General features: G+C 37.8%; 1 protein-coding gene across 1 annotated transcript; it reads left to right on the top strand.

Annotated features, from left to right (window-relative positions):
- The first annotated feature begins 316 nt into the window (after window positions 1-316).
- On the top strand, window positions 317-2476 carry LOC135770430 (galectin-5-like). The gene is made up of 4 exons (XM_065280126.2): window positions 317-372; window positions 978-1066; window positions 1828-1981; window positions 2230-2476. Exons 1-4 carry the CDS (start codon window positions 367-369, stop codon window positions 2374-2376), a joined length of 396 nt encoding a protein of 131 aa, XP_065136198.1. The 5' UTR covers window positions 317-366; the 3' UTR covers window positions 2377-2476.
- Window positions 2477-12018: the final 9542 nt, after the last annotated feature.

Genomic DNA, 12018 nt, shown 5'->3' on the forward strand with positions numbered 1-12018 from the left:
TTTGATACATTTTGTCTAAAAACTAGACTTATTTTCTTGGGTCGTTTTGCTCATCCAGAAAAAGCCTCTTAATTTAAGAATTTGTAGATATTTTTTTGGTGACTGTAAGGTATTTTATTATGTTTCTTTTGTTTTTGGGCTAAAGTCTTTTAATTTTCGTAGTATATCACTGACTAATATTTGTTTGAAGTGTTGCTTTCTGTGGAATTATGTGGTCAGATTTCAATGATGCCTATAAAAGGACTTTGGTCTAGGGGTGGGACTTCAATTATTTCTATTTAAAGAACTGGACATTGTGCATTGCTAGTTTCACCTGTGCATTGATCGGTCTTGTATACTCAGCTAAGGACTGTATGAACTGGCAGAATGACTGTAAGTTACAAATATTTATTTATTTAAAAAACTTTTCTTTTTGTGGCTTTAAATTTCTAGACTTTAAATTTTTAAGTTCTAGTTTTTACTTAACTGTCCAGGTAGTAATGGTCATTTCCAAAGTGCTTAATGTTTAAAGGTCTCGTTCTTTCTGTGTTTTTGAAGCTTTGATTGTGTTTACAGTGCGCAATATAACATGTGTTCATGTTTTACGTGTAAAAAAACGCTGTATTTTTTTACACAATTTACTTATCTGTATATGCTGTTTTCACTTTCCTTAAAACAGGCTGATGTCTTCCTTGTTCTATGAAGTCCCTCCTTTAGAAATACGTATCGAGTTCTGTTTGTGTAGTTTGTTTAATGTGTTGTGATTCAATAGCAGCTTGCTATTGAAGAAAGAACGTGACCTTTAAGATACCTTTATGATATCTATTTATGTTCTAACTTCTTATCTTAGGCTCTTGTGAATGCCAGATATTTCTAGTGTTATTTTTTACTAGTCTGACAAGTGGGTTTTTTTCACTTTTTTATTACATAACTTAAAAATATTTTTTTCTTACAGTAGATCTTAAATAATATTTTTATTTTTTTTAAACCATAATCAGCCAGTCCCTTACAAAAGCATTATCAACGGTGGACTGAAACCTGGAAAAAGCTTTACCGTCCGAGGAGAGGTCAAATGCAACCCTCATAGGTAAACCAACATCAGACACAGGAGAGAATATATGAAGAGCTCAGATGCAAAAGCCGCTATAAACATCCATCAGATAATGATATTTTTCCTGAATCCTCTTGGCACATACTGTATGCTTTTTCTTCAAATCCACTTAATCCACAGCATTCAGAAATACAGATTTGTTGACAGAATTCATTCCAACATCTAACATGTATCACATTTAAACTTGGGTCCCCTATGGTACAGGAATACAAAGCACTTTTGGGAGTACTTCGACTCGGCGCAGTAACACTCTCCCTCTCCCATTACGAGAGGGAGAAGGGGAGCGGATTTTTCAGGCGAGTCGAAGTACTCCCAAAAGTGCTATTACGCCATACAATATAGTTCCTCTTCTAAATCCGCTTAGAAAAGCCCTACGTTTTATTTTGTACCACCAAACTTGCTTGTATAACTACTCGTCTTAAATAGAAAAAACGTTGATGTGTTTGGTCACTTCTAACTTTATCTCTGTTTGATACCATTGAATGAATGGGGCTAAGCTAAATGCTATCGAAGTGTCACAGCGCGCCCCAGCGCTTACGTGCACGCACTAAGATGATAGGGGGATGTATCAACTCTTCTTAGTTAAGGTAATAACTAGTTTAATATTGAAAATGAGTAGACTATTCCTTTAAGGTTTTTGCATCTTAAGTCTTCTTCACATCTGTTTTAAAATATTTATTTATTTTTTTGCTTTTTTCCTCACTACGTTGTTTCACGTTTCATCTTTTTGCAAACAGGATAGACTTCAACCTGTGCCACAGGTTCGGCATTGCATTTCACTTCAAGGTCGAATTTGATCAGAATAAGTTAGTGGTCAACACTTGGGATGTTCAGTGGGGTCCAGAGGAATATCCTGCAGGGATGCCATTTAAAGCATGCCAACCCTTTGAGGTAAGCAAACTCCCATCTTTATATCAAAAGTGATTCTGAATATTTATTACAGAAAAATAAAATAATAAAATAAAAGATTATGCACACACACACATATGTATATGTATATGTATGTATGTATGTATTTATTTATTTGAAATGATCAATTTTTAAAATGATATATTTATATTATGAGAATAGTCCCATACAACACAAGTGTTTTATGATGTGTTTGCCTGTAAACAATATCCCTTATTATTTTTTTTCAGATCTACATTTTTTGTACTGATCACTCCTTCAACGTGATTGTGAATGGTGTACAAGTACACTCTTACAAGCATCGCTTTTTGCCATTGAATGAAATTGATGTTTTTGAAGTTCTTGGAGATGTGCAGATAAATCATGTCGATGCTTAGCAGAGATTTCATCTATTTTAACATTCAAGATCATCAAGTCAATGTAGAATGTCATATGTTTCTAATGCATTTGCTTGATAATTTTATTGATTACGTTGTCCCCTGCATCTTGGATTGTATACCAGTAAACTGCATTGACTGATTTTGAATATTACAGAAAAATAAAATAAACATTATGCAAAAATGTTTGCTTTCTTTATTAATGTGCCTAATGTGGTTTTTAAATACGACTGTGGGTGTTATCACACTATTTTGTGATATTATATGTAGGGCCGCTAACCTGCCAAATGCGGTTGGATTACAGCAGTGGCATGTAACAAGATAGTGTGTTAATGACCTTACTCGGTTGTTAAAAATTTCAAGTTTATATTTTCACTGAATGTAGGATGACTTTATGTAGAAAACAAATATATATATATATATATATAAAAATCACTAGCTGGGCCTGCGACACAGACATAGTCACTCACAGTGTATACAGTAGGCTATGTTTTTGGTGTGCAGTGCCGGTCTTTCCTATATGCAAATTACTCAATTTGCATAGGGCCCCGGACCACTAGGGGGCCCCCTTGATCTCAAGATAATTTAAAACCATTATACCAAATCAAAATTATTATTATGTTTAATGAAAACAATACGCTATAATTTAAATAATTTGCAAACATGCAGATTTATGCAGGTTTTTAAAAATACTTAATGATTTCTTTATTCACTGATATGTAGCCTACTCGGACAACATGCAGACTGTTTCTTAATCTGAAGGCTGCAGCATGATGCAGGAGAGTGATGTGCTAACAATGCGCCTATAATTATGCCCACCATTGCTTTAAAAATGAAACTATCCGTCTGGAGCAGAATAAAGAAAAAAACGTGAAGCAACGGAACAAGAGCAAGGTATGTGTTTTTAATAGTCTTGTTAGTATTGCCAAACAAAGGAGTGTAATCTTTTCAAAATTATAGCCTACTCCAGTATTTTCAAAATTCAAATTTTCAAATTGTTTAGTTTGCACTTTATAGGTAATTTTCAGTAATTAACAATTTGTCAGTAAATAAAGTTAACCACATTTATGCACTTTAATATGTTTGTCTTTCAGTTTGTTAAGGTTTGGTAAATGGGTAACGTTTTAAATGGTTATTTTTATACTGTATTAAGAGTATGTATTTATTGTCAGGATCCTGCCAGATCCTTGTTTCTATTTAGATCTAGTCATTATGGCAGGGTTCTGACAGTACAATGTTTTATGTGGGAGATGCGTGGTTTTAGTATTGGCTTATTCTGACCATGCATTTCCTGGGTCTCATCACTTTTTCCCCGATCCCTTACTTGTGATTATTTCCAGGTGTATGTAATTTATTTTCTCCCTATTTAAGAGTCCTTGGGCTCTATTTTAACGATCTGAAACGCAAGTGCGAAGCGCAACGCGCAAGTGAGTTTGTGGGCGGATCTTGGGCGCTGTTGCTATTTTCCTGGCGTGAGAAATAACTCTTGCGCCGGGCGCAAATCAATAAGGGGTTGGTCTGAAGTAGGTTCATTATTCATAGGTGTGGTTTGGGCGTAACGTCAAATAAACCAATCAGAACGCTAGCCAACATTCCCTTTAAACGCAAGGGCGCAAGTTCCATGGCGGGTTGCTATTATTATGACGGATTTACCAGGCGCACGCCAGGAGCGGTTCACAGCCGAGGAGACCGACGTCCTTGTACGGGGGAATCCCACGCTTGCCAGCATAAATCGGGCACGCCGTGTAACGGGAGGTGGATCTGCCTCAGGACTTGACGCCAGCAGAGGACATCGCTGCGTCCACCCTCACCGCTGAAAGGGTTTGGGGGCTTTGAAATCGGACCCAAGAAACGCAAGCAAGGTCCAACCCCAAAGTACTCTTACAAATCAAGTTCATATACATTAAGGTTTCTTATGAAAACATTTTAACTATTATTTACATAAAATAAACGTAATACAGCCACACAACAAAGTTATGAAAATATTTTAATCGTTATTTGCATGAGAATTTTTTTAACGCAGCCACACAATAAATAAAAACTATCACCACAATGCTCACCACTATGATTCCCCTTATCTCGTGTATTAATATTTTTAAGTGTAACAATTTATGATTTGCAAAAATAACGGTTGCATCTGTGTAGATTAGATAAGCAAAGTGTATGCGCGTTGTGCACGCTATACATTATGGTCAAGCATGCGCCCTTAAAATAGCATAATGAACCACGCGCAACGCGCCACTGACTTTAGACTAGTTTTTTTTGGTTAGTAGCGCAATTGTTTTTTGAAACTGCAAAATAGCATAAGAGATGGTTTGCGCCGCAACACGCCTCCTTTTTGCGCTGAACCGCCCAGGGAGCGCAAGTTCATTCCCTAGTTTGCTGACGTGCATCTGTGGAGGGAAAAACCCTGCTGTGCGCCGGCGCAAAATACGAATGATACATGCGTCACTGACAAAGTCAATTGCGCTGGGTGCAAGATAGGGCCCCTTGTGTTTGTTGTCCAGTGCGGGTTCGTCAGTGTTACTCTTTGACAAACAGAGTCTACCAGTGCAGATCTTGATCTTGATCTTGATCTTGATCTTGATCTTGATCTTGATCTTGATCTTGATCCTGATCCTGATCCAGTTCCAGTTCCTTTTTCTGTTTCTGTTTAGTGTTTTGATTAAGTGATAGTGTTTAGTGTAGTCTTGTTAGATTTGTGTTTGCCCTGTTCTGTTTGCCCCCTCGTGGGTTTTGTTTTCCTGTTTTTACCCTGTTTTGTTTAATAAAGTCCTGTGTTGTTTATCCATGTCCGCACTTAGGTTCTTCCACATCCCGATTCCTGACATTTATGTCACGGAGTGACTATATGTAATGGAACAAAAAATATGGCAGAACTAAAAATGGCGGAAGTAGTTCCGCCCGGACCGTTTTCACCGAAAACGGCCAGTTCCGGTAACTCTGGGCAACCGTAAGCAGGCGATATCATAGACATCATATAGGTAGACGCCCTATCGACCGCTACTGCCTACTGGCACGGTGAGATATGGGGCCGCCATCTTAGATCGGTCACCCGCTCCACTCAGTGTAATCTGTATGACTGGTGGATTGAGCTATCAGCGCATTTAATTAATCATATCTCAGTGAATACCGAACAGATTTTCACGCGGGTTTTTTTGCTGCAAAGGTCATTCATGGAGCTATGATATAGGACACATGGTTCGGCGTATTTTAACCCCTTATGTGCCTCAAATCCCGTTTGAGTGGGGGTGACAATGTGATGTACATCTTTAAATGAATATTTCTCTGGGATTCTTTGGGCTAGAAACCTAATCTTGGTCTTGTTTTAAAGAAGACAATTTAGGGTTTTTCACAAATGAGTTAGAACGTAAAAATATTAAATATAAATATTTTTATAGCCGTTTACCTTTATTTTAATATATCAAATTATGCAGTAACATATTAATTTATAAATAAAATTACATAAAAGTTAATGTTTCACACAATAAATAATGTTAACATGAAGCAATATGTCTCAAGTAGTTGTGATCCAAATCACAAAAAAATGTTTGGGTCTCAATTTTAATGGTTTTACCAACAACTGCCACTAGATTTTGCCACATACTCTTGTACTCTTGTATACTCACAAACTAATAAATTACTGTCACCGCAATATTATTCATGCAAAAAGATTTTGAAATATATAAACTACATTCTGAGAGCTTTCCGATGATATATAGCTTGCCATGATTTTTTAGGTTTAGAGTAGGGTTTTACACTGTAAAAAAAATCCGTAGAAATTACAATGATATTGCAGCTGGGTTGCCGGTAATTTACCGTAGATTTACATTTATGTTATTTACTGGCAAGAGTTTGTTCAAAGTTAAATAAATTTTAAATATTAACAAGTCTTCATCTTTACAGAATAAAACTATACAATAACAGCCTCATGCAAAGCATTCTGGGAACCAGAAATCATCATCAACCTTTTTCTGTTTTTTGCTTCAGATTTTGTTTCCCAGAATGTTTTGCTTGATGCTGTTTTTTTAGTTTTACTCTGTAAAGACAAAGACTTGTAAATGTTTAATGTTCATTTAATTTTGAACAAAATATTGCCAGTAAAAAACATAAATTTAAATCTACGGTAAATTACCGGCAACCCAGCTGCAATTTCTACGGAATTTTTTTACAGTGTAGTGTTATATGCAAAAACAAATTTGGCCTACCTGTGGGCCCGTAACATTTTTAGAAACTGACTCTCATTGTGTCATAATTTTCCCCAAATGGTAATGAAATATGAAAATTATACTATTTGAGCTTTCCAACAATATATAGTTTGTCAATATTTAGGTTTAGAATCTTAGTGTTACCAACACTAATGTGGACAGCGCCACTTAATGTTCATAGTAGGAATGAATGAATATTCACTAAACCATAATAAAATATTCTGATATAAGATATAAAGTGAGTCCAAAATCAAAATATGTAGTGTAGGACAAAAGATATTTTATAAATCACACACTATAAATATGACAAAGATGCAGAAACAGATAGTTGCAATAAATTAAGACTTTTTAATATGGTGAAGAAACAATTTAAAATGATTTGTAAACCCCCCCACACACACACACGCGCGCGCGCGCGCACGCACGCACACACACACCCCTTAAAGAGGACTGTTTTCCAGAGCTTCTTTCCCGTGCTCCCTTTCTGTAGTTCAAGAGAGGTGAGTTTGGCAACATGGTGGAGCCTTATCTTTAAAAACACAGACACAACCAGTAACAACGAGTCAGACTGATAGTTGTCGATTCCAAACCGAGTCTCCTCAATGTCCTCCCTACGAAGGAAAACATCCTCTGTTCCTGTTGACATCTCAGCTTTTTAAAGCTCGGCGGATCACGCAGCTCACAGCACCTTATAATAATAATAATACACATTTATATAGCGCTTTACACAATACTCACAACAGAGAAACTCTTGTAATTATTACTTTACTTTACCCCACTCTCCTTGCAGGGTGAACAGCGGCTGGTGCAGTAAACATAGCCTAGCGAACGTTAGCTGGCTACGATTTCAGTACAGTAAAATCAATAAGCTGGCTCTTTCTCAATTTTCTGGTAATATTCTATTCACAAAATACAACCAATAGTACCGCGATGTTAAAAAGTACTTGTGAAAATAATCCTCCGGGCTCTATTTGCGATCGTCCGCCGATTAGAACAGGAAAATGCTCCACAGTGCTCTGACATCTTATCTGCTGCCATGCAACGAAACTAGGAGAACGACCGGTTTAAGATGGCCGCCGTATTTCTCAGTCCCCAGCGGCCAATAGGGCATCTAGTCTTCTATATGATATCTATGGGCGATATCGGCATCAGGTGTGCTTATTAAGTGTGGCGACTGGCGATTGGACAGTTCTGAGAAGAGGAGTATAAATAGAGCATTAGGAAAACAGGAAGAGGAAGTTTTATTCCAGCAAGCGTTGTAGGGGAGACGGAAGTGTTTGGTGTGTTGGAGAGGCGTATTATTGTGGAGATTGCAGACTGGGCGAAGACAAAGTGGAGGATTGAGCTGAATGAAAACGAAGCTAAGTACTTAGGAAATTCCTGCTGAAGTAATTGTGTTGACCTGTGCTGTTTACTTCGAAAAGATTGTGGATATTGAGGAGTCATTGTGTAAAACATTGGAAGGAACGAAGGAGTGTGTTACTAGCAACCTTGTATACGCTATTCCTCTGGAAGAGAGAGGGAAACGTCGAGAGTAGGGCCGGGACTTTAACGCGTTAATTAAGATTAATTACACAAAAAATACCGCAACATTTTTCGCACTTATTTTTGCACCGTGGAACATTTCTCATTGGATGAGTTTCGGCAGACCGATTATACTGGAGCACCAACTAGCGTTCATGACTTCAGACAACAACAAACCACAGTGAACATGAACGAAGAAGCTGATGAGATCGCTTTGGTTGGCCCCGTGGATGGGAATTTTTTTTTATAAAAAACAAACGGATGGAAGCGTCGATAAGAGCATGGTTGTGTGTAAGCTATGCAACAAGGAATTCACATATCACCCGCAGCACATCGAGCCTCAAGTATTATCTCAATGCAAAACATATAGCAGCTGGCGTGGACGTTAGCCCGACTCCGGGTACAACAACTTGGTTGAACAAAAATAAACAATATTTTGTTGCTTAAGCTTATGTATTCAGTCATTATTCATGGTATACTAAAAATCCATGTGAAAAAATAACTTCTCAATGTTCTCAGGTCAAATATTTAAATGTGATTAATTTCGATTAATTAAATACAAAGCCTTTAATTAATTAGATTAATTTTTTTTAATCGAGTCCCGGCCCTAGTCAAGAGTCAACAAACAATGAGTACACTGTTAAATATTTCCCTGTTAAATAACAGGAAATTACTGGCAGCAGGGTTACCATTATTTTCCTGTTATTTTAACAGTTAATTCATGTTAATGTTTTTTTACAGTGCACTCCCCGTAATGTTTTTTAACAGTTAATTCATGTTAATGTTTTTTTACACTTGCACTCCCCGTAATGTTTTTTAACAGGAATTTACTGTGAATCACAAAAAATACAGGAAACAACTGGCAGCAGTGTTACCATTATTTTCCTGTTAAATCACCATTTATTTTGTTTCCATTAAATATTGTTAATTATTTTTATCATAGGAACGTGTACCACTGAGTGTTATAGACATTTTTCAAGCTTGAGTTAATACAAGAATAGGCATAATCCATCAGATAACACTTAAGTAAAAGAAAACTAATAGTCCGTGTTGAAATTAACTTTTTTATTGTAATCAGTGGCGTGTTTACCATTTTGGGGGCCCTATGCAAAGTCCAAGAACCAAGGCCCCCCATGCCCCAGCATTGCCCAAGGTTTTTCAATTGAATTGCACAACAATAATATTCAGTATAAAGAATTAAGTGAGATATATATAAACCAGGTTTATTTTGTTTTACACTGCTTAAAATAACACTAAATTGTTACAGTTTAGTATGACAAAAATTCTTGGTTTAAAAAAAAATGTTTCGCGCCCCTCTCAGATATATATTTTGCTTGCAAATGTCTTATAGGATGTATTTAAAACAGTGTAATTAAAGGGATAGTTCGGCCAAAAACGATATTAAACCCATGATTTACTCACCCCCAAGCTGTCCGAGTTGCATATGTCCATCGTTTTTCAGACAAACAGATTTTCGGATATTTTAGAAAATATTTTATATCTTTCAGTTGATTAAATGTAATGTTACGGGGTCCAGCAATAGTCCACGACCTTCAAGTCCAAAAAAAGTGCGTCCATCCTTCACAAATTAAATCCAAACGGCTCCAGGATGATAAACAAAGGTCTTCTGAGGGTAATCCGTGCGGTGTTGTTGTAGAAATATCCATATTTAAAATGTTATTAACGTTATAAACTACCTTCCGGTAGCGCCGCCATCTTAGACTCAGGAGAGAGTATTAGCGTAGTGTACGCACTTTTCTTAGTGACGTATGACAAATTCGGAGGGCGGGGGCACAGAGCAGCAGCAGAGAAACTCTGTACGCTGCGTAAGCTCTCATCCTGAATGCGCATCACTTTAAGATGGCGGCGCTACCGGAAGGTAGTTTATAACGTTAATAACATTTTAAATATGGATATTTCTACAACAACACCGCACGGATTACCCACAGAAGACCTTTGTTTATCATCCTGGAGCCGTTTGGATTTAATTTGTGAAGGATGGACGCACTTTTTTTGGACTTGAAGGTCGTGGACTATTGCTGGACCCCGTTACATTACATTTAATCAACTGAAAGATATAAAATATTTTCTAAAATATCCGAAAATGTGTTTGTCTGAAAAACGATGAACATATGCAACTCGGACAGCTTGGGGGTGAGTAAATCATGGGTTTAATATCGTTTTTGGCCGAACTATCCCTTTAATACTGCAACTTCAGTGTCTGACATCTTACTAAAAAAACTAAATGAGGAAAAAGAGGAGGCATTAGATTATGATTCAGACTGATTTAACAAACTGAACTAACAAACACCAGCAAACAATATTGTAAGTTGGTTATTGCTTGTGAATATGATTCACATAACTCTCATGTTCATATTGTAAAAACAAACTTACTGTGAGATACAACAAGCATATAGACTAGTAGAAATACACTAAAGATGAGATTTTAATGACAATGATGAGATACAGAATATGTTTTGTGTATTTTAGACATGATTTAAACCCTCTTTATCATGTTTATACCTGTATAAGTGTGGAACAAAAGATGTGTGTCACCGATCAAACCAAACCACCAATCACAAGTGTGAAGCCCAAAGTCTTTAAAGTAAACTTGATCATCGAGTGAATGTTGTGCAGTTACGAGAGCACAGAGAGAGTCGAGCGAGCGCTCATTTCAGCACTTGTGTGGCTGATTTTTGTGCGCGCTGTGCAGAAGTGCGCTGTCCCGTAGAGTTCGCTCATCTGCGCGCTCGCGAGGACGCTTGTCCACGCGCGAATATTGTTCTGGTTTTTGTGCGCGCGACTTGTGGGTCTGATTAAACGCCATAGCCGCGCATAATTGGTTCGCGCAGCGCAGATCACTCGAGTGGCGCAGTTTCGTCCTTTTGATGAGTTCGGCTTCCCATACTATATGTGCCCTCGCGAGGATGCGCGCATATATTATTATGCGTGCATACTTGCACATCTCTTGCTCGCGCGTGCTTTATCCGTGCCTATTTGGGTCTGAATAAACGTAACATACTTTTGGAGACCTTGTGGCCAGTAGGGGGCCCCCCAAGCCCGCGAGGCCCTACGCAATTGCGTGGTTTGCGTGGTGGGTAAACACGCCACTGATTGTAATACATACACTGTACTTACAAATGTAGGCACACATGAAACAGACAAATCACAGAAATATATTGTATATCATGTTCATTGCTGACATAGGGGTCGCTGGATGGAAAATAACAACTGCGTCTGTCTTAAAATAGCAAAGACACTTGCGTTTGGCTTTGCATTGTGTCAGTGCAAGATAGGGCCCTAAACCTCGACATTTAATGTTCCATGAATTGCTAAGATTCAAATAAAAAGACTCAAACCAAGGATATACACTCTTGACTCCTGGTCATATAAAAATTTTACACATAGGCTCAGATTAATCACAATCAAATCTCATTTTCTCATGTTCATGGCTTAAAAAGTAGCAAATACATTTTACACCCAAATACATTGTTCATTATAAAAATTTCTGACCCTCAAAACATACCCAGCAAGCAATTTGTGTCATGATTTCGGTCTTATTGGCCGCTTTGTCTTTGTTTCACCATGTGTTGTGTTGTGTTTGTGTTTTGACAGCTCCACACGTGCGCGCCTTCCACCTGGTAACCTCATTATCTCCGACTCTTCTCACCGGCGTCCCACACCTGATCCTTATTATTTGCCCATCCGGTTTGATTTAAATTCCCCTCGTTTCCTCTGTTCTTTGCAAGTTCGTCTTAGTGTGTTCGTGCCCGCTAGCGCTGTCTAGTTCTTGTCTTGTCTAGCTCTTGTCAAGCTTCTATTTTTGGATTACTCACCGTGCTCTCTGCTGCCTTGCCCTTTAGATCCCCGCCCCGCTGTCAGTCTCTCCCGAGTGGTGTGTCTACCGTCA

This window comes from Paramisgurnus dabryanus, chromosome 8 (genome assembly GCF_030506205.2).
Source record: "Paramisgurnus dabryanus chromosome 8, PD_genome_1.1, whole genome shotgun sequence".
Classification (NCBI taxonomy): Eukaryota; Metazoa; Chordata; class Actinopteri; order Cypriniformes; family Cobitidae; genus Paramisgurnus; species Paramisgurnus dabryanus.